We start from the raw sequence: 22,734 nt of genomic DNA on the forward strand, positions 1-22,734 counted from the left end.
AAACAACTTATAGGTACCTGTGAAACATCTGGTACATGTTGGCTTATTCAATGCACTATCCTTTCTGGGGCCTTGATTTGTTACATCACTCCATTGACCTATATAATAAGTGCATGCAAACCGAGTGGGAAAGCATGCTTGCAGGATATTGGTTGATGTATGCATTTTGTTAGCTTTTTCTCATAACCTGTGTGCATGGTGATGATTGTACTGCATAATAATCTCATAATAATTATGTACAAACACTTGTAACACACATATATCACAGTTCAAAACATGATGTACGCCATCCTTTTAAGTATTAAACTAGAGGAAGAACAATCATGTGATATTTTTGAGAAATATAGTGTTTCTCAATTGCTTGTTTTGTTTATTGTGGCCTGTGAATTGCTGCTATAAAATTTTCCCTGTGTAACAAGAAGTTTTGTTTGTCTGTGTACTTTTGTATAATTCCGTGGACTTGCAGAAACAAGTGTACATTTGCTTCTGTGCGTTCTTTTGGCATTATTGGCCAGAAATGTCACTGGCTCGTGCTATAATTATGCATGTTTACATGGTGCTACAAGTTGACGATTACACACTGCACGTGGTGCAGCTAGTTATGCTCAGACTCTTGTGAGACAAATGGGAAATTTATATATCTGTTTTTTTTTTTTTGCTTGCTGGATACCTGTTGCCATTAGCCCTTAGGTACAGTGCAACATTTGTTTCTCCTGTCTACACGTCATGTAGCAACGCAAGTGACTAATTGTGATATTGATGTCTATTGTTTATGCATTGTCTAGTCTGCCAGAAATAGTATTATTATTAGCCAATTTTACATTTCTTGCTCTTTGTTGTGATGTTGAGAATACTATGCCAGTAGTATTTTAATGCTTAAGTTTTGTGTGGTACTTTGTAACTTTGTTTTTGATGTCTAAAAACAGTAGAAATTGTGTGCTGTTGCTTATGTGTGCCTAGTCTTTGTACTTTATTTTAATTTTTGACAATACACTGTTTTTTAAAACAGCTCCTGCATGGTGCATCGCTCATTCTTTTCTTTTTTCAGGTGCATACAAATCAACCGTTGAGGCATTTGTCTGCATTTATTATTCATTAAGCTAGATTTACATGCAGCCTTGTGAATAAGAGTGGCCCTGAAACAGATTTTTAATGTTTTGTCAGCGTTTAGGTTAGAGTATAATTAAACCATTTGCATCACAAATTTAGTAACACACCGTGTACCAAGGCCGCTATGGACAATTATATCATACCCTACTTCTCGCCTCTTCCTTGCCTCCTCAACTCGTGAGGCACGCTGGCATCGCTGGCGATCGCAGTGCTCTCATGAATGCGCTCGACGATTTGAGCTTTTACCAGTCTAGACCTCCGATATCGCACGCCGACAGGTTGCACGCAGTCTTAGAGGCCATCACACAGTGCGCCCGGCAGCTCGCACGCAGTCTGGCAACAGAGACGAAGATCGCAAACTGGTTTATATCTGCTCTGACAGGTGCCGCCACCCTCGCAGCCCACCTTACTTCCGCGCGTTCTACAGCCTATAACAGCCAATCAGATCAGCAGTCATGGTGATGTCAAATGGCCAGAGCATGTCAATCTGTGAATGGGCGGCTGAAAATGTGTTTGGCAGAGTTGCAGCGATCTGCAGTGATTAGCAGCTTTAAGTCGTTGTAATAAATTACACAGTTTATGCAGAGAGCTCAAATATGTCTCTAAATGGTCTACCGGCCCATTGTTTTTGTGCAATAGAGCCAAAATCATTTCAGGGCCCCTTAGGACTGTCGAGCATGCTTCTTGTACCATAGAGTTAAGTGATTAACATGTTGATCGAAAGAACAATCTTGCAGCTTAGTGCCAGCACACATGCATAATCACTTTGCTGATAAATGTGGGACTACAGCACCTTTTCTTTGTTGATTTTCTGTTGTGCAAAAGGCAGGCCCATCTTGTACCTCACAGACAAATTGCGCCTCTGACCCCATGGCATGTAGCGAAGAGCATATTACAAGCATCAGCTACCAGCTCCACCAAATCACTATATGATGTCGCAAATCATTTGCATGCTTTTGGAGGATGTTATTTATGTTACCATTTGATCAATGAGAACAGAGAGCTCCAATTGAAGTGATTGTATTATGATGTCTTACACCTATGTATGCTCCTTCTTAATTTATTTTGTGTGTATCTGAATGGGTGTCTAAGCATATAGAGAAGGCACTTTAATCTCCATATTACAATTCATTCCAGTGAGATTGATTGAGCTGAGTGCTTCTCATTTTCTTCAGGGAAAGTTTTATGCAATCTTCGAGATGCTAATTAGTCTGATATAAGTTTCTATTGGTCTAGCATGCTTTTTATTAGCTACCAGCCGCATGTCCAGGAATTTCGACTGGGCATAGAGTTTTGTGTATATACACTAGAGGGAGCTCTGGCGCTAGTGTACATGGGAGCTACAACGCATAGCGCTTCAGTGAGTATGGGAATTGTGGGTAGTACACGGATTTGCCTAGTCTTTGTACTTTACGTTCCTTTTGGCTTTGCGGGGCTTGAAGCTGCTTTGTCGTGAAGCAACGATTGGTGAATGTTAGCAGTTGCGCCTCACCACCTAAATCTTTTAGGCTTACTATTTCAAATCGGGTCACGGTGTTCAAAAGAGAATTCGCTTTTTTCTTAGAAACAAAACCGAAACAAAGCAATAAACGAAGTCACAAGTGCGATTCGCTGCCCGCTAGTACGAAAACTAGGCAAATTCGTGTACTACCCATCATTACTATGATCACTGAACAATTGCAGCGCCAGAGTCCCCTCTAGCTAATTTTAGGAAGCTCTATGCGACTGGGTACATATATTTATGTCTAGACAGTTTGTATTGGTGCCTATGATGGTGGATGCTGACAGACTATATTGCATCATACAGCATAATGTACAGGTAGAATTGTTAAAGATATCGCTTTACCTATGTCCTAGTCTCAAACCATGTTCATGCATATTCCTATTGGGATGCCAGTTGATTTTCACAATGCTCGGCACGCTGGTTGGTCCCGAAGTGTATCAACAAGTTTGTTCATGATACGAAGGGTAGCACTTATATTTTAATTAACCTTCAAAAAATTTGCCATAAAAGCCTTTTCGTCTCGAGCTACTGGCGGTGCTTGGTAACTGCAGTTTTGCTTGCATATTATTGTTGCAAGTAAGAGATCTGAGGCAAGAAATAAACGTGTTGACAGCTTGGGAACTGAGAGTACACTGACTTTTATTCAAAAGTAGAAACAGATCTGCCGTGTATCTTTAGAACAGATACCTTTATGCAAGAAAGAGCAAAACATTTTGTGTGCACTTTAAGGGGAGAAGCACTAGCTTTCCCATAAGTGAGAAGAATTGCCCCGTGTTGGTAAAATAATGCAGGTTCATAAATGAATACTTGACTCTAAAGAGAACGAGAAAAAGAGGTGACAGACAGTCGCTGTTGAGTGATTGAAATGAATAACCATTGTGTGTATGAGAATAATCTTTATGAATTTCGTCTCAAACTATTGTCGGACCAACTTAGAATTCTGATGGTTCACTTGACTGGTCCTTGTTAGTCTCTCACCAAAATTACTATTGGCTTTCATATAGAGTTCATTTGGTTGATAGGTGATGAGTTGTCAATAACATTTTTCTTTCACTTTAGCATCAAGCTTTTGTATTTCAATTTCAACAAGTCATGTGGCATGTAATCAGCCCCAACTTTGGATTTGTCATCAATGGCGTTTAGCGAACATCTGTAAGAAAGCCAGCTGCCTCCCAGATTTTTTTTTTTTTGCTGTTTCTTATTTGTTACTTGCTTGTTTTGCAAGAACATATGACCAGATCTCTTAGAGCTGAAAGGCAAATGATGCGCCTGAGTAACGTAGAGCAGAACTAAAATTGTCCCTGTGCAGTGCGCATTCTATTCGCTCTAAATGCGCAGCCAGCTTCACCAAAACCACATTATGCGGCAATCAACACTCTTTTTCATAATTTTTTTTTCAATTGTAAAGATTTTTGTCAAAAAAAAAACCAACGAAAGTGCCAAGAAAAATAGCAACCAAAAGTTTTTACTGACGCTAGCCGTCGCAAGTAATTACATATTGTTTCTCAACAAACGCTATGTTGTTGTTATGATGATGATAGCTAAACTTTACGGTACCGCTTGCGCCATCTCTTGCTGTCCTAGAGAAACAATTGCGGTCATCGGCTGAGACGAGCAGCAAGCTCCTGCGGCCGTGTCCTCTACCGTCACTCGTGAAGATCGGCGCGGGCGTCGGAGCGAATTCACGCCTTCGCGCAGCCAGCAGTGGAAACGACGCAATGCTTCGGACTGTGCTGGTAGCGCGAAACGAACTGGGCCGTGCCCCTAGTCGCTGCAAGCGTTTCGCCCGAGCCGCCAGCGTGCTCTGCCTGGAAAGGAGGGACGTAAATCCCACCAGCCGGTGAGAGGAAAAAATAGTGACGAAAAGGTCATCACTTCGATGTAGAAACCGCGATCTTGCAAGAACTCCTTATTAGGTGGCATTACGATCTTTATCGAGCACATTGGAGGGATATTATTTTGTTTCTTTGCTATAGTAGTGAAAACGAAAACACGGTCGTGCGTGAGTTTCGCTCAGTACTACGCAGTAGTAGTGGTTATCCTGTGTATTTCTGTGCAGTCTTTGTGCGTTTTCGCTAGTATTATGGAAGTATTCAGTCAGTAACAGCTATTCCAGGTAAATGCATTAGTTGGTTTCGCTACCACGCCTTCACGATCGCTGCACGGTTGATCTCGGCTCCGATACGTCTTTGATTCACAAATCGAAGCTTGGTCAATAAACTATGGTCTCTAACCTGCCAAATATTTCAATCGTGAAGATCGAGCACAACACCGCATCGTGCGACTCCGTGGCCTGCAAGCTAAGCGCTCTGGGTTTTTACGCGATTGGTAGATACCTGAATACCAGTGTACTTCTTTCCTCGTCTTCCGCAGGCTGATCGTACAGAGCCCTAGGATCCTCCTGAAACCGAAGTTCAAGGATGGCGTCACGCGACGTATGTACAGTGCAGGTAATGTGAACGAATGGCCAGACTCAGTGCCGGTCCACTTTCGTATTATTGCTCCCTAAAAATAACGTTTGTTGACCTTCTGACTTCTGTTGCTGGCTCCATTTGTATGCGTTGGCCTACTGACCTTCATCAAAAAGCTGCACCATACTTTCTTTAATGTAAAAACAGGTGACGGCATTTTATGCACTAAGTGGTTGGTATCTGAGCTGGGACAGTTATTGCTAGCTTACAGCTATCATATGGAAGTGAGTAGGGTGGAGTCATATGGAAGTGAGCACGGTCAAGTTATAAAGCTCTGTTTATTGTACGCAGACACACCAGCATTGCAGGTCGAATCCAATTAGGGGCCGCTTACATTTTTAAGGTGCCAGCTAAAGTAACTTTGACACGTGGACGAGTTCGGCTTTGATTTGGCACCGTATCCTACACATTCCCTTGTTCTTTCATTCTACCTCTTTCTGCCCAGGTTGAAAGTGTTGTTTCAGCTCTGCACTTTGTCTCCATGCAGATTTGCCCCGGCATTTACGAGTACAGCTGCCAGCGCTGTCGCCGACCATGGAGATGGGCACCATAGTGAGCTGGGAAAAGAAGGAGGGTGACAAGCTGGGTGAGGGAGACCTGCTGTGCGAAATTGAGACAGACAAGGCCACGATGGGCTTCGAGACGCCAGAGGAGGGATACCTGGCCAAGATCCTCATTCCCGCTGGCACTAAGGACGTGCCACTCGGGAAGGTTAGGATTCCGTGGTTTCACATGGTCACATGATTCATGCTGTCTTTTGTAGAAGTTGAAAAATTTAGCTAAGGGTTCACGGTTGGTGGGACTGAACTTTGCTGTCAATACTCTTACATATTGTGTGTAAAGGGTTGACCGACCGTTACACCCCCTTACCTCTTTCACATGCACCTAAATCTAAGTAAATAGGCGGTCTTACGTTTCAACCTCTAGTAAATGTGATCTCCATGGCCAGATACTAAACCTGCACCATCGTGCTTAACTGCCCTACTATAACTGCTTATCTACCATGCCAGATTAAACAAAGTTCTGAGCAGAGGAAACACGTACGAAGAAGTGAACAATCCTGCACCTGACCTCGTTCACTTCCTTGTTCATGTTTCCTTTGTGCAGAACCTTGTTTAATCATGTATGACCGATTCGCCCAGCAACATGCGTTATTGAACTACTTTGGCAGGTCCATTATGCTTTCCGAGAAAGCAATTTTACATTTACTCCTTGCATGAGTTCAGGTAATTGCAGATTGCATCTTTTCAGGCTATCACAGTATGTAGATACACTTCCGTGCATCCCCTTGCAGCTCCTATGCATTCTGGTTTACAACGAGGAGGATGTTGCTGCTTTCAAAAGCTTCGTTGATGACGGTGCCGCCGCCCCGCCCCCACCAAAGGCAGCCGCTGCACCCCCACCTGCTGCAGCTCCGACCCCAGCGGCAGCACCTCCGCCACCTGCACCGTCAGTGCCTGCTGCTCCAGCAGCCGCCCCAACAACGGGCCTGGGTGGTCGCCTTTTTGCTAGCCCCCTGGCGAAGCGACTTGCTTCAGAGCAAGGCATCAACCTGGCTGTAAGCTTTGCTGTTGGCACTGTCATTCCCGACCCAGTCGCTTTCATGTTTCGGCAAGAGCCATAGTGCTGGAAGCTTGTCTGTACACTGCAAGGCATTAGAAAAAAATCTTGCTGTCCTAATTGCATGTGCATAGCTTCCAACTCTTTCTTCAAGTCTCTTTAACTGTAATACAGAAATCTTACACCGTGAAGCATATTGAGAGTGGAAAGAAGGCAATTTGATAGCTATACCCAGCCAACTCTTTTGTCAGTGAAGAAGTTCAAGAAGGAAGCTGTTGCATAGGATGGGTCGACGGTAACCTTGAATCAGTTGTAGATCTCTTGATACATGGAGGTTTGCTTTTGGAGCTATTATTCACTCTGATTATGGTTTAATTGCTTAAATAACTTTGAAAACTGTTTGACGTGCGATTTGAACACAACATTTACCATTGCTTGTAGAATGTTGTGACGTGTAAACATAGCTTAAATGCTTATTACAGCAAATACCTTCTGGAAGTGGGCCGGGAGGAAGAATTGTAGCTCAAGATTTGGCTTCTGCCGCAGCCATGCCAAGGGCAGCAGCGGCAGGAGGTGTTGTATCAAAATACGAGGACATATCGCTCACCAGTATGCGTCAGGTAAGTTGCGAATGTCCTAGCAAACTAGTGTATCATCTCAAATGCCAATATCTGTCTGTCTATTTCTTTCATTCTTTCTTTGCCTGAGTTTCCCCACTATCTCCAAGTCTGTCTATCATGTAGCCTGCGCTATATGTTGCCATTGAGCTGTTCTCTTTGTGTGCAACATTTGTATTTGAAAGAGTTGGCATAAGGTGTGGGAATATTCGAACATTTTAAATACCATCAGTTCTTTCAAATATTAGAAAGAAACTAAGCTCGCTGGATTTCTTGCCTACCGATTGTGCCCCCGCGATCTCCGATGACAGCGTAGCTCTGGCTGACTGGCTTGCCCCGCGCCATCTCCTGGCACTGACAAGAGCTCTCGCTGAGTGGCACCCCGTCCTCAGACTTCTGCGACTGTGTTCATCTTTCCTATCTTCTCTTTACTTCCTTATGTGGCTGTCCCTGCACCTCTCTTTCTTCCTGCTCCTCTCTCTATCTCTATACCGTTAATTCCTCCCTATACTTTTTAATCCCTCCTTACCCCCATCCCCTGAACAGAACTGTGGAGGTGCCCCTCATTGAGAGAAAAGCAGTAACGAAACTGTGCTTATTTCTTTCTTTTCCCCTTTCAAAAGTCACTTATTAAATACTGAGCATGATACACATGCCCAAAAATAAGAATATTGCTGGCTCTGCAGAAGCAGACATGGTTCTTTGCATGCATTCCTATCCTTGAATATTTGCCGTGCTGCAATTTGTGACAATTTCATGCTGTTGGTGGAATCACTCCTATAAAGTACTTTCACAGCGCTATGCGTGATACTAAGATATTAAATTTTTTGCTATACGCGTGGCTTTTGGTGTGTGATCAAGTACCTCCTAGTTTATAGGCATTGGTTCTTTCTGAAGCTAATATACTTTTGATTGAGCCAGATAAATGGTTTGCGTCATGCAATTTTAAAAAATAATTGGGAGTAAAATAAGCAGGATTTTACTTCAACTGCTAATCAACTTATGAATGTGCTGTCATGCTATATCTTAGGGTACTTGATTCATATTAGAAAATGACGGTATCAAACACTCACACGTTGCATTAATGTTTCGCATTGTGCTGAAACTGCATGACAAGAAAACTCCTTGAACTCTCTGTTTGGTTACAAACTACAAATGTTCAGCAACACGTAAAACGCTATTGTCGAAGAGGGTTGAAAGTTTCTGCTCAAAAGCTTATTAGTTTCTGCTTTGCTTAGTTTTTTTATTCGTGTAGCTCCTTGCTTCGCATTGAACATTTCTTTACAAAAGCCTGACTGTTTGAGAACCAAGCTCCACAATTTTTAAAGACATTGTGCTTTAAAGACATCGCTTTTGCTGCAAAATAAAAAGAAAAATATCAATCAGAAATAATGTTACCATTGGCTCTGTGCATGTTTTGAAGTTAGTCGTTTGTGTACAGACTGTTCAGACTTTTCGGATTGTAAAGCTACGTCCTTTTTGACATGCTTTCAGACAATCGCAAAGCGATTACTTCAGTCAAAACAGACGATACCACACTACTACCTCAGCGTTGATATCAAGATGGATGCCTTACTCAAGTAAGTGGCCGCTGCAGGAACAGAATTATCAGGATACGGAAATGCAAAAAGCTGTACTGCCAGCTACAGTCTATTACCGTTACCGTAGAAGCAAGTGATGCAGAGAAAAAAACACACTAGGCCTGCGCGGCACGCGCAGCACAGTCATAGCCAAAGCTGGAAGAGCAGCCTTTCAGAGCCTTTTCTAAAAACTTGTCGGGTACCTGCTATGAGCACGCTTGCTGGGTACCTGCTATGCCATAAATAATCATATTTTTTTTTTGTAGTAGGCGACCATTCACAATGCTATCCTCCGTCACTCTACAGAGAAGCGTGGTATGCACTGCACACTTGTTAGGAATATTGTGCAATTTTTTTATGCAGTGGCTTACGACGAAGAATCACGCGTGTAGTGGGTATGCGCCGCAGTTAATAGGTGATCAACACCAGGTTTTCTAATGGGTGGAAGCATTGGACGACCCACTCATTATGCAATTAGCATTGTGTAATGCCTGGTTGTTCCTTTGACGTTTTAAAACACTTTATTACTCATATTTATGCAATTCCTTTCCCGACATCATGCCTGCCTAAGGCCAGTTTCGTAGCGAGTTTCAAGCACTGGCATGACTCCGTGGAAGAATACTGGGCTGGCACGCAGCGAACCCGAGTTCAAATCCCATTGTGTACGTGGTGTCTTCTTATTTATGTTTTTTTTTCTTATTTCTTGCGATACTGGTTACAGACACCGGCGGCGGAAAACTATGGCGCCACACGTGACCCGTGTTCTGATCTCATAACAGCTTTTGCTGTAAAACAAGGGCACTCATAGTGCCAGTGCAATGTTGTACCACTTTTGTTTTGCTTCAGCCAAAAGCCTACGTTCATCTAGCTGTGCATTTATCGCAGGTGTTTATATAAGCGTCAGACTAGGTGGCATGATTGCAAATTTGTGTTCAACATATGGCACCTGTAATAAAAGAGGGAAATGCCATTTGCATGGCCTGGTCTCGAACCTTGCCTTTCATTATTAGTACCAAGTAAATTGTTTGTAAATAAATAGCGAGGGGGAATCACAGGTAAGGAGACAGAAGGATCGCAAGTTGTCAAGACCTTGTGATTGTTATGAACACGCACTCCTCTTCCTCCTTGGTTTAGCATAGTCTCTAAAGATGTGAAAAGCGTGATTAATAAAAAAAGGGAGTAACAAGCACATTTAGCTCACGCGTCTAGAAATGCAAAGCTTTTTGTGCAAGATGCATCTTTTTGCTCGTTTGTTCCAGGCTTCGTGCCGAGTTTAACAAGATGATGGAGAAGGATGGTGTCAAGGTATCCGTGAACGACTTTGTGATCAAGGCAACTGCGCTGGCGTCCAAGAAAGTGCCAGCTGCCAACTCGTCTTGGCAAGACACCTTCATCCGAGAGTGAGTTGATGGCATCACCTTTTGAAATGTCACTTCTTGTCCCCATCTCCGTAAAAATTTCTTTTCATTTGGTTTCCAAGCTTACAGCTGCAGTTTCCTCTTTGCACGATCCTTGTTTACATTGCAGCAGCAATGTGCATAGCTTTCTGTGGCTTTGTTACTTTTAAAAAGGACCTGCAACGCTTTTCAAAGTAGTCATGGGATGGCTTTGTTAAAGGACTTCACTGACGGATTGACTGCCACAAAAAGTTTCACAATATGTTCAGCAGGAGTGATGTTTTAGAGATTTGCCACAAGCTTTAAGCACTTCCTCTCTCCTTGCGTATTAGTGAATTTGCTGAAAGCTTTGCAGGGATACACGTCAATAGGCAAGCATGTGTGATGACCTCGAGCACTTGATTTTTTTTTTCTCTTCGAACGTGCGACCCCGCTGTGCTCGCGAGTTAACGCATTGTCATGCAGCAGCATTGCATGGCAGCTGCTGCGATTACACAGCTCATCATGCTCAAATCAGCCAATGGCCGCAGACTTTGGGTTTATGCAGTGGTCACTTGGGCTTATGGCATCATTTGTCAAGGGAAGAGAGACTGATTTCTAGCTGTACTTGAGAAGAATTTATCGTAATTTTTAGGCCACCTGCTGAGCTATAATGTTTGCCTCGCATATTCTGAGGCGTCCTGACTACTTATCGGCAGCGTCTGCTGGCCACGCTCAAAAAGTGTTGCGGGCCCCCTCAAACACACCTAGCTCGTATTCTTCTGTTTGCAACATCTTCAAATATACACATACAGTGTCATGCCGAATAAGAAAGGAAATTGATCGAAGGACTAAATTTTGTTGGACAAATTTGTCACGCAAGGTCAACAGATAATGCAGCCAAGAAAAACGTGGGATATATTGTTCGCAAACTTTTCTGGGAAGTTTGTGGGTCCTCTTCCCACCAAGTTGTTTCTTCGTCCACCTGCATTTGATTTGCCATATACTTAGTACATATTTATAGCCTTTAATTAAAAGCTACAAGTATGCCCAGAAACTACAAATATGTATGCCTTGTTTATTTTTGCTTTCTTTGGCTTGATTATAGTGTTTTGCCTTTATACAGTTCCATCATACAATGCTATACAGTGCCATATTGTACTCATTGCTGAGTGAGGTGACAGATTTAATTTCTGGCAGGAGCAGTAACGTAGCAGCACTATCGTCTGCACAAGGGCGCTCGCACATGCGCCAGCTAATGGGGTGTATCTTTTTAAATTCTTTCTTGTAATAAATTTCCAGTTTCAAGTTAGCGCTCTTTGTGTCCGCTCTCTTTTTCTTTCATCCTTCTTTTTTTTTTTTTGGCACTTCAAAGTTGTTTTTTAATGTCTTACAAACTAGCCAAAGCTTCCATGCTTCTACAATTTACACCATGTTTCGGCTACATATCAGTGAATTCCAGGTTGTGAAGATTAATTTGAAGCTATGTGCTACAGCCCTTATAATAAGCCCAATGTGCAGCTTCAAAGCATTCAAGTCTGCTGTTAAGCATTCATTTTTTTATTTTTCATCCTCTTAATAATTCTTATGTATGCTAAAACCTCGTTAATTCAAACTCACTGGGACCATGAGAAATCTTCAAATCAAGTGGTTTTTCAAATTAACAGAACTTAATTATTCAAGGTAATCAGGGCTGGTCGTTTGCTGCTCCGAAGGTTATGTTTTCCTGCATTACCAGGTTACAATTTTGCCCCGAACAAGGGAAAGCATTGGGCCTCGCTGCTGCCACCGCAAGAAAAAAAAGGAAAACCGTCATGATCCAACTGAAATGCGCATCTGCGAAAAAGAAGACATCATGTCGCCTGCCCCTCGCTGCGTTAGCACGTGATGATGCGACCATTCGTTCATTCTTTCTAGTAAAATAAAGAGTTTAATAATACACAGTGTGACAAAATTTGCGATGTGTTTGATCATCACAAAACACGATCACCGAAGTTTTCGAACCGAGTTTTCAAAGTAGGCGTTGCAGGCAAGAACTCCGCCAGCAGTGCTAGTGCGAAAATTGCGGGAGAAACCGGCACTCGGAGGTTTGCATACATCGCAAATTCCGCCAGACTGTCTTTTATTATTTTTCTTTATATTCCCCGAAAGAATTGGTAAATCATGTTGCGCTCACGTTGCGAGAAGCATGCGACATGCTGCCTATGCGTCCCTGCTGTGCTGCAGTGAAGCAATTCTTGTTTTCCGGGGCCACACATTTTAGCTGATCATGCTACCTTTTGTTTTTACGATTTTATTTTTCAAGCTGGAAGTATTAGTTTTAGCATGTTTTAGCTTCCGCTCATTAGTATCGTGCTATACATTGCCTAGTGGCTCTTAAGGGCTGTCGTTCCCACAATTTTTTGGCGAAATAGGGACTTAGCACAAGCGTTGCACCCAAAGTTTTCTAATCAACCGGACTGGTGCTAACCGCCGCTTCAAAATCTGCTCAAACTTACATTTAAAAACACGGGACTGTGGAAATACTTCAAATTAAGCAGGATTTCAAAATAACCGAGTTAGAATTACTGAAGCTTTACTGTAATTGTTCATTGATGCTCCTCGATAGAAAGCACAGGTCATGTTCAGAAATACATCCCACCAGATTTTCTTGATGAAGTGCTGGTCTTGTTTAAAATTGTTAGATCTTAAATGTAATGTTTACCTATTGCAAGTCACTCAACTAGCATATTTCTCCATATTATATTAGTAATATTAAGTAATCCCATGTAATGAAGTACAGGTGCACTTGGTAATAACAAATGCTGTACCCCTTGTGTTTGCTTTTAGGTACAAGTCTGTAGATGTGAGCATGGCAGTGAGCACTCCAGAAGGACTCATCACGCCCATCGTTTTCAGTGCTGAGAAGAAGGTATAGCACATTTATTTCGCTGTCTCAATTCTGCTCTCTCTCTCTCTCTTTATAATCTCTTTAGTACTTTCACTTCTGCACTTCTACAATACTAGTGATAATTATGATTTGGAAAGGGCCCTGCTGCAGAGGTCCAGTGACTAAGGTACTTGGCTGCTGACCCGCAGGTCGCGGATCGAATCCCGGCTATGGCAGCTGCATTTTTGATGGAGGTGAAAATGCTGTAGGACCGTGTGCTCAGATTTGGGTGCACATCAAAGAACTCTAGGTGGTCGAAATTTCCAGAGCCTTCCACTACGGCATTTCTCATAATCTTATGATGGTTTTGGGACGTTAAACCCCGCGTATAAATTAAATCAATGATTTGGAATGAGGTTACTGGTCAAGTTGAAAGTGACATGGCATTGTGTCGTCTATGTAGAGGACGGATCTCAAACTCACTTGAGCCAGTGGATCTCAGTCACAAAATTTAGTCTCGCGAGGCAGGGATAGTGAAGAAGGTAGGAGCAGGTGTGTGTGTGTGTGTGTGTGTGTGTGGGGTGCACAATATGCCAGCAAACGTTGCTGTTTGAAAGACAACTTTCTCATCTCTCTGATAGACTGCATTTCTGAAGGAGATTTAAAATTGGGAGTGAGGATTCTAACAATTATTTAATACCGACATCTGAATTGACTCAAATCCGGAGGCGGATTCTGAAAGTCGCCTTTGGTTTTATGGTTATGTTTCAGAACAATGTGAACACATGGGACGTTTCACAAAGACAATGCCTTAGTTAAAGCAGTCATGTCTGTGTATCTCACAAACATATTAAATAAATATAAAAAACAATGTGAGGCAAAGACAGTCATGTGCGGGCTACGAGCTGCATCCAAGAGCCTCGTCGGCCGCATGTTTGAGATTCCTGGTGTAGAGCCTAAAATATTTTGTGCTCATAGTTACAACCGCTACCTCACAGTACTTTCAGTGTCTCATTGTTGCAGTGACAAACAGAGATTAGCCATGGAGTGTCATAGTATCAAGGTCTTTGTGTTGGCAATGCCTGTGGCTTCACTCAAGGAGCAGTAATGCTTACACTGACTGCATTCTCTCAGTATCTCCCAGAGCTTCGCGTGTCGTGAGCATAGTCCTCAGCATAGGTCGGTAAAAATATGTGGGACTCAGAATCACTCAAGAAATAGACAGAGGAACTTCGTTTATACATACCCCGGTTTCGCGACGACCCCCATTTTACGACAAATCAGTTAGGTCCCAGCAACATCCCCATAGAAAGAACATATGAAAAACCTTGTTTATTCGATGCAGTTTTATGCCGACCCAGCATCTTACGACAACTTTCAGATTCCGTCCTTAAGAAGAAAAAAAACACTCTTGCTCAAATCAAACGACGTCCAAATATTTCTGAGTGCAAAATATGAACTTGCGCTCCCCTAGGTTGACGATTAGAAAAGTAGAGAGACAGGATGTCTTCTTAGAATAGAAAATTTCTTTTCCTGTAAGTTCATGGTTTTCTACGTATGCCTTAATCGCAAGCGTACGTATTCGGTTCGTTATCTAGTCAAGCTCAATCCACAAAGAGTAGCTTCTGGCAGCCGAAAAGGTGGTATTTTCAAGTTTTCGATCCATGACAACTTTTTCTGATCAGCGTAGAGCTGATCTGCTTTTGTCGCACTCGTAGTCACAGGCTTGCGCACGCATAAAGGTGCAATGCAGCTGTTTTCACCGTACAAAATCACTTTCACTTGATGTCAGCGTTCATAATAACAGCAAGACATCACTAGTTGCACTTTACAAGCAAACAAATTACAATATGCACAGCTTCGTCGCGCACGGAGGCATTCTATGCAAACTCATGGTCTGTCGTCATTATGTGATAGCAATGACACTGTGTCTGGTCCTTCTTATGGGAGGCTGTTGGCCATGCGGTTTCAGTTTCGTTTTCACGCATAGGCAATTTTCGGGCTCTGTTTATTGGTAGAAAGATGCACATTGGTTTAGATTTTTTTTAATTGAGCATAAAAATTTGCTCGCACCTCCTCCAACTAAATATTCCTGCCTAGCTACCCCTGGCAAGAATAATTTAATCACTAATTTAATCTCTTCCCATGCAAAGACACAAGGTAGTGCTGTGGGCTTAGTCAGGTGGTCTGTACCCGTTTTTTTGGTCAAGGCTGAGTGTCACTGCCTATAATCTTAGATTATTTATTTTACTATGCCTGGATTATAGATGGTCTTGCGTGGTCCACTGAAAGTCATATAAACGGACTTACACTGTCTCTTGTGTTTGTACTCACTTGGACTCACACTCGCAAACATTTCATTCGGCCGGACTAACTCGAACTCAAGCTGACCAAATGTTACTCATCCAGAGTCAGACTCATGGCTCGATCTAAGTCTGAGTTAGTTCGCTGACATATGGCCCTGAGAGTAAGAGTAGTATGCAGTTCACTGTAGCAAACCAAAGCACACCAATTTGTGCATTGAGACATATGAAAAATCACTCCACAGTCACATGAGGAAAGATCTGACACAAGACTACGAAGTGTCAAGCCCTCCTTGGCAAATAGTTTTCTCAGCTTGTTCTTTGACGGTGAATTGTTTTGCAGGGGCTTGCGGAAATTTGCCAAGAAACGAAGGCATTGGCTGCGAAGGCAAGGGAGAAGACATTGCAGCCTCATGAATTTCAGGTAATATTGATGGTGCAGTTGCCCCATATTATATTTTGGGCAGGCTGAACGTTGCTTTTCTAAATTTACCCAATATTTGTGTCTGATTCGTTTCAAGCTTTTTCCGCCAATTTAAACCATTCGCCTTTGGTAGTAGTGCTACGTGACGGTGGATAACAATTTGTAAGAAAGTTCTAGCGGGATGCTGCTGCTTATGCACAGCTAATGTGTCATCACAGTCTAGCAGGAAATACACAGACGGTAATCAAGAAAGTAAACAAAGGTCTGTCTTCATATAATTAAAATTCTTGCGGTCAATTTTAATTTTGTTGTCACAGTTACGTGCCAGCACCAGCGTAACAAATGTGGTTGGAGGTTTCTATAATGTTCGAAACACAGTTGGCACATGCATTTACTATGGACATGCAAAGCGCTGTAGCCACAGAGTTTCTCACAATAATACGTTGAGGGAAGTGTGGTGCCATCGTCTATGTGAATTTCTTAAGGGGCCCCGCCCCATTGGAGTGCTGGGGATGACGGTATATGCGTCTGCAAAGCTTGTGTTAGCTGGTGTTGAGCAAGGCTTCGGCTGGCAAGTGAGTACGACTGTGCAAATAAAACTTCTGTAAAACAACATGTCTATAAGTGGATCTCATTCAGGCGTATTATATTCTGAAACGAAAGTCCACTTACTTTGACAGCACAACTAAACGGCGAAAGAAAGAAAAAGACGACATAAAAGCGACGGGGAAATGCTCGCTTTGTCGTCTGCCTCCCAAGTTTACCAGCCGTTGGCTAATTCTTACGCTTCGTGAAATTTTACACCGACGCAGAAGGTTCCAATGTTAAATAAAACACGTTTCTGTGCAATGACAAAAACAAATTGCATATTACGTGCTCTTTTAGTAAGAAATCGGCCATTGAGGCCAAATGAGTCTTCGAGTTATACAAATCCGAGCCAAGTTCGAAGCTCACACATCTCGTCATTCTCTTGCACCCAGCAGCTCACTAGCACACATTTCCTTCTAGGTAAGTTTATGAGAAACTCTATGGCAGTAGCAACAAAATCCAATGAACTTGACTTTCTGCTGTATTGTGACACTTCTAGTTCTGGAAAGCTTAAAAATAAGGGTACACAGAAAGGGGTGAGCAAAAGCCTACTTGACTGATAAGAACTAGATTTGCTTATGTACTGTCAGTGCCGAAAATTTTGGAGACCACAAGGCACGAGAAAAAGCTGAATATTCCTGTTGCTTCAAGAAGCAGCCTTGAATATAGACTTCCGGCCGTTATGAAACATATTACATAACATGTACTGTGAAGTTCAATGTCATAAGCCAAACTGGATTATAATGATACCCGTTTTAACAATACATCAGCCAGAACAGTGAGAGGCTGCTGCATCGATCTGTATGTTTTTCATGCCGAAATGACCTGCTTACTGCAATGCCCGTGTGCCGCATCATCAGTTATAACAGTTCTTTCTGTTGGGTGTCCGTTCCCTAAAGTAATGGAATGTAAAAGCCTTGTGACGAAAAAAGAAAACGGGAAATTCAAGCTCCTCAACCCCTGCCCACAACCCCCAACGCCCCTTTGGATTCACGCTCTGCTTTGCCGCAAAGCATTCTGGCCTATTGACAAAGCTGACTTTTGAAATCCATTACTCTGCAGGAGTGGCGGTGGCATGTGTTAATGTACTTTCTGACGTGCAATTTGAGTAAAAAGTTGAGACTTTTGAGATTTGTGGCGCTTGAACTTCAGACATCATAAATTGGAACTATGGGTCTTGAGGCGGTGTCGTGAAAGCGTCCAAAATTTTAAGCATGTCCGAAAAATCAGCAGCTTTGTCATCCTTAACATATTATATCGATATTATAATTTTCTCAACAGCCTGCCGTCCCCCTAGTTAGCTTTATAGCAATTACCACTTATAGCAGTTACCGTTTATAGTAACGAAATTTTCGTAACACTTGAGTATTGATATAACGGGGTTCGACTGTTTATTCACTAGTTGCTGAAAAATTGTACGTTGTCCCGGGCCTCGTGTTCTTTAAACGTTCGAAGCTGACTGTACACATGCAGTTCTGTCCATGTTTCATGTGAAGCACTAAGTTAGTGCGCATTTTGATACAACTTCTCGATTTCTTTTACTCACTTGGGAAGTGTGCCTTATTCAATGCCTAATGATCATGTTGATAAATGAAAAAATAGTCCTGTGCAATTTATAGTAAAGACCAGCTAGTATGAAATCTTGAATTGTTAAGTAGGTGTTTCCACTTAATGTGGTTTATTCTGTTCACAGCATGCACCGACTTGTAGGTAATGTTGCATTCTATTCAAAAGCAAATGCTGCTTTTCCGTCCATTTTTCTTTCTTTTCTATGTTTGACTGTGTAATCACGGATCAACTCAGATAAGTTTATACTTAAGCACTAAAGTTAGAATAATTCCAAGTATATTGTCATAACACCAAAGTCTGTCTTAGTTAGAGATGGCTGTTTAAAGTGTAGAACGCTGACAAAAGATGACATCAAATTCATAACTCTCACTTTAGTGTCACTTGCTGTTACCAATCAACTGCCAAGCCTTGTTGGTGTTAAGTTTGTCGTTCGGTCTCTTGCAGGGTGGCACCATTACAGTGTCAAACCTGGGAATGTTTGGCGTTAAGAACTTCTCGGCCATCATCAACCCACCGCAGGTTTGTAATGTTCTGCATTTTGACTGAAACAACAGCACTTTTTTACATTATAATAATCACGTGAAACATCTCATGCTATCATCATCAGGGTAGTAAAACTGCAGTACAGTATACAGGTGAAGCTCAACATATCATGAATGTAGATATAACAAATTATTGGATGAAGAGAATCAATTCTTAAATTACATTTATCATGTTAAAGAAAAAATCTTTACCTTGGAAAAGCTTATTCTGTTTAGATGCATGGGCGATACAAATGACCTGGGTAGTAAAATACAGATTCTGTTGTGATCTTCATTGCAGCCTGCCTCAGTTATTCCATAGATAGCAAGGCAACAACATAGTATGTATGTTGCTTGTACTGTGTGACGGTGGTTGCACAGCTGTGTATTCATAGCACTGAAGAAAGCCCGTACATAATTCACCATTGTTCTCGCGCCTCAAATCTGCGTGGCAGGATGCCATCAGGAATCCACGGGAGGCCCTTCGCTGGCCAGTGGAGACATTTACATTGCATGTCCCTCACCCAGAGCCGATGTGCTTATGCTCTGTATGCTTCGTGAATATTAATTCTAATGAATGGAATTTTGAGTCTGGTGTGACTTCATTACTGTGAAGTTCGACTGTATATTTGCACACTTTTAATGTCACTATTTTCGCTCTTCCTTTTTTTTGCAATTTTTTTGCAATGCTGCAATTGCATTCTCTCTTCTCTCACCCCGACGAAAGTGCTGGAAGCTATGCAGGGAGAGATGGCAGGGCCACAAAAAAACGTCACGTGTGCCTCGTGACCGTGAGCACTTTTGGTCTTTTTTTTTTTTCTTCGAATGTGCGGCTTTTTCAGTGTGATCGCGTGCGCATAGACAAGTAGCGGCCTCCCGCGGCGATTTCTGTAACGAGCAAGCGCGCCGTGCTGAAATCAGCCAATGGCTGATAGATGGGCTTGCTACGTGTGATTTTTGGGTTTATTCTGTGATTTGTCGAAAGAAGAGAAAGCGATTTTCAGCTGACTTCGATAATTTATTGTGATTTCCAGGCCGCGTGCTACGCTACAATATTTGGCTTGAGTGTGGCCGGGGTCACTCTGCAACCGATCGGCAGCGTTTTCTGACCATGCTCGAAAAGTGTTGCAGGGCCCCTTGAGTGAGAAATTGCACCTTGTGGGCAGTTCACATCGTTTAATACCATGTCACATGTTTTCTACATGCAGGCTTGCATATTAGCAGTTGGCTGTACCGAAGACACACTAATACCAGACGAAGAAAGCAGTACAGGGTATGTTCACTTGTTTTCTATCCCTATGTGAGATATGTGCTCCTGGGTTGTTGAAGTAAGCATTACAACTAAAAGTGTGCAAAGATATGAAGTTTAGAATATTTTTCAAATAGTAAACATTGTTCAATTCGATTAGCAGTGTAGTTTTACAATTTGAACCATTGAAACTTCCCGAAGACAAATGTAGCCAATGTCAGATTGGCAGTGGCCCCTTCAGAATTTTTAATGTGCTTCACTCCATCACACTCTGAGGCAAAGCTTCACTTTTTTTACAATCTCGTATTGCAGCAAAGCTGCCTTTCAAATTCTGCTGCCGTCGTAAAAGTATTCACTGAAGAAACACAAAAGGTTGATTCTGACATGGAGATGACAGATGCGTGAAAGGTGGGGCTCAATTAATGCTGTTTTGGACCTGAAATTTGGGCAGGAAGTCTGAAAAGTTGGACGCTGAAGATTTTTAACATCCAAAATTTTTAGATGTTCTTATATATTGAAGTTTACGAGGCAGATTTGGAACTCCACACTTGAAGGGAGCACACCCTTCTCCACCACATCAGTGTGGCTTCCACAGAAGCTTAAAGAGGAGGAGTTGAGGCTGAGGAAATAATATCTTTGTCTTCGCATGTTAAGGGTTGCCAGCAACATGTTAGTTGCACCAAATCATATACATAAATACAATTCAGGCACTGCATTGCCCTATTCTTAGTAAAAAAAACTTATAAAACACCACCTCACCTGCACTTCAACCTATCCAAAAAAAAGAACACTTTCATGTTGCTATCTCATAAAAATATGCTGAGGAATTCTCTCCAACATATTTTACACAACTTCTCTTCTAAGTATTTGAAAAATATTCAAGAAATACTCCATTAAGTTGCACCTACACTTCAATATTCTAATTCTCTTTGCACCCAAAATTTCCCTCTTTGCACTGCTAGAATTATAACCCATACCTCATCATTGCGGAAGCAGTGGCCACTTTTCATAGTAGTCATAGCAGAACACGGTGCAACTACAACTGAAAGTACACGGTTTTTCAACTACAAGCAGTGTTTCCGCTGTCATATTTCCATGTTTTCAATGTAAATAGTGGAAGATGTAAGCCTCTAGCGGTATCCCATACTGTGTGTGTTTGTAATACAGGTCATAGTTGTGAAAAATGCAGCATGCCTGCCTGCTGCACTCAACTTGAGAATGGTTGTCTGAAATGAGGATGTTGGTGGTGAAACACTTGGTCAACATTGTGGCAGTCACAGAAGGTATATTCTATGAGCACTTCAACCATTGTTAATTTGATGTACTATTGAGAATCCCTAAGTAAATAGTGTCAAAACGCACTTGTGGGTAAATATGCCTATAGCTCAACCTGACCAGCTGTATCGCTGCACCTCAAGTCTTTGAAGGAACAGTGGTCTCTTCAAACACACAAGGACCTACTGCGAAATTTCAAGCAAGTGCATCCCCCCCCCCCCCATTTCCTCCCCTACGGTTAAATAAAATCTAAGATTTAGGGAGGGGGGGGGGGGGGAGGTGGCTTTTCTCGGTTGCGGATCAAAATTCAAGGTGGCAGTAGAAGAGCCGCTAAGAATAAAGAATGCCCTCTAGTGCTCCTTATGAAATGCTTTATTAAATACGTACACATTCACTGTTTATATGTGTCCTTGTCGGGTGCATGAAAACACAGAATGAAACAGTGAAAATGGCCGGACAGAAGGGTGGTGTTTGCTTTGTCATTGGCGCACATTTCAAGCCTCCCGAAAGACAGAGGGGTGTGCTTGGTCTAGTAGAGGTGCTTGCTCGGGATTTCACGGTACTTTACGAAGCTGTGTATAGTAATAATGTTGCAGGCAGAACAGATTGGAACGACGAAAAGGCCAATTAGACGGTACTTGCATGAAAATAGTGAAAGTGTGCCTTGCTGATAGAATGAAACACATTTGGGAAACTTTTTAGTAAAAACACCTCATGCACGCTACTGTTACTTGAGTATGCCCCTGTGAATCTAAATGTTACAGATGACGTGAACTCTTATTCCTGTGTACAAACCACAATCATGCCTATCTCACTTGAACTGGATGTTATGAATATGAAAGTATGGGCATTAGAACTAAGTTGATTGCTTATATTATGGAAGCATTATAGCATTATAAGCATTGTTATTCTCTGTTGTTTGCTATGTTGACTGCGATGTATTGAAGCTGTGTAAAAGTGAATATGTGTGTGTGACGTGTTCTCTCTCTGTTTGTCTCCTCTAGGTACAGGACAGCTAAAGTGATGTCAGTGACTCTGAGCTGTGACCACCGCGTCGTCGATGGTGCCGTTGGTGCGCAGTGGCTCCAGCACTTCAAGCGTCTACTCGAGAGGCCACACTTGATGTTGCTCTGAGCTCCCTTAATTAAAATGTGATGTGTCCTCTGTGTAATTTATGCCATTTAGGTAGAACCGTCGACATCTTGCAACCTGCCCATCTCTCCTCTACCATCCTACCCTAATCACCATCCTACCCAGCTGAGGCACTGCGCCCAGGTGCCTGGAATCGCAGAGATTATGTTGCAGAGACTTAAAGAAAATTTTGTTGAAATGCAGCCGCAAAGGAAAACATCACAACACTTCGAGGAAATGAAGTGATGGAGCCGGTGTCTTCTGATATAGGACTATGCTTGCAGGAAGGTGCTGATGCCAGTGCTAATGATAGAGTGAATAAAAGGCAAATCTGTGAACCTCCAATGTTCTGTGTGGTAATTTTTGCATATTTAAATGTGTTTATTTACACACGCATTATGCCTGCCTTGAGCTGGTTACGAAAGATAACTCCATAAGCTGATTCGTGATAATAATTCAAGCTTCTGAGTATGCAAGACGCCGATCAGGTAGGTATGAAAAAGACATGACATGCTGTACATAATATGTAAAAGGTGCGACCGCATATGTAGCGAAAACCGCTGTACAAGAAGGCAAGGCATGTGATA

General features: G+C 42.3%; 1 protein-coding gene across 1 annotated transcript; it reads left to right on the top strand.

Annotated features, from left to right (window-relative positions):
• Positions 1-4,197: 4,197 nt before the first annotated feature.
• muc (dihydrolipoamide S-acetyltransferase muc) lies at positions 4,198-22,492 on the top strand. Its single transcript, XM_037421709.2, has 12 exons — positions 4,198-4,454; positions 4,988-5,064; positions 5,573-5,796; positions 6,380-6,643; positions 7,128-7,265; positions 8,757-8,842; positions 10,102-10,242; positions 13,048-13,129; positions 15,734-15,814; positions 18,416-18,490; positions 19,701-19,765; positions 22,021-22,492. Exons 1-12 carry the CDS (start codon positions 4,333-4,335, stop codon positions 22,148-22,150), a joined length of 1,485 nt encoding a protein of 494 aa, XP_037277606.2. The 5' UTR covers positions 4,198-4,332; the 3' UTR covers positions 22,151-22,492.
• The last annotated feature ends 242 nt before the right edge of the window (positions 22,493-22,734 follow it).

The sequence above is a fragment of the Rhipicephalus microplus genome, chromosome 2 (genome assembly GCF_043290135.1).
Source record: "Rhipicephalus microplus isolate Deutch F79 chromosome 2, USDA_Rmic, whole genome shotgun sequence".
Lineage (NCBI taxonomy): Eukaryota > Metazoa > Arthropoda > Arachnida > Ixodida > Ixodidae > Rhipicephalus > Rhipicephalus microplus.

Coding starts and splice junctions, on each gene's coding strand:
- muc (XM_037421709.2), top strand. CDS start 4,333: ATGCTTCGGACTGTGCTGGTAGCGCGAAACGAACTGGGCCGTGCCCCT. Junction 5,065..5,572: donor GCGACGTATGTACAGTGCAG/GTAATGTGAACG, acceptor GTCTCCATGCAG/ATTTGCCCCGGCATTTACGA. Junction 6,644..7,127: donor AGCAAGGCATCAACCTGGCT/GTAAGCTTTGCT, acceptor TGCTTATTACAG/CAAATACCTTCTGGAAGTGG.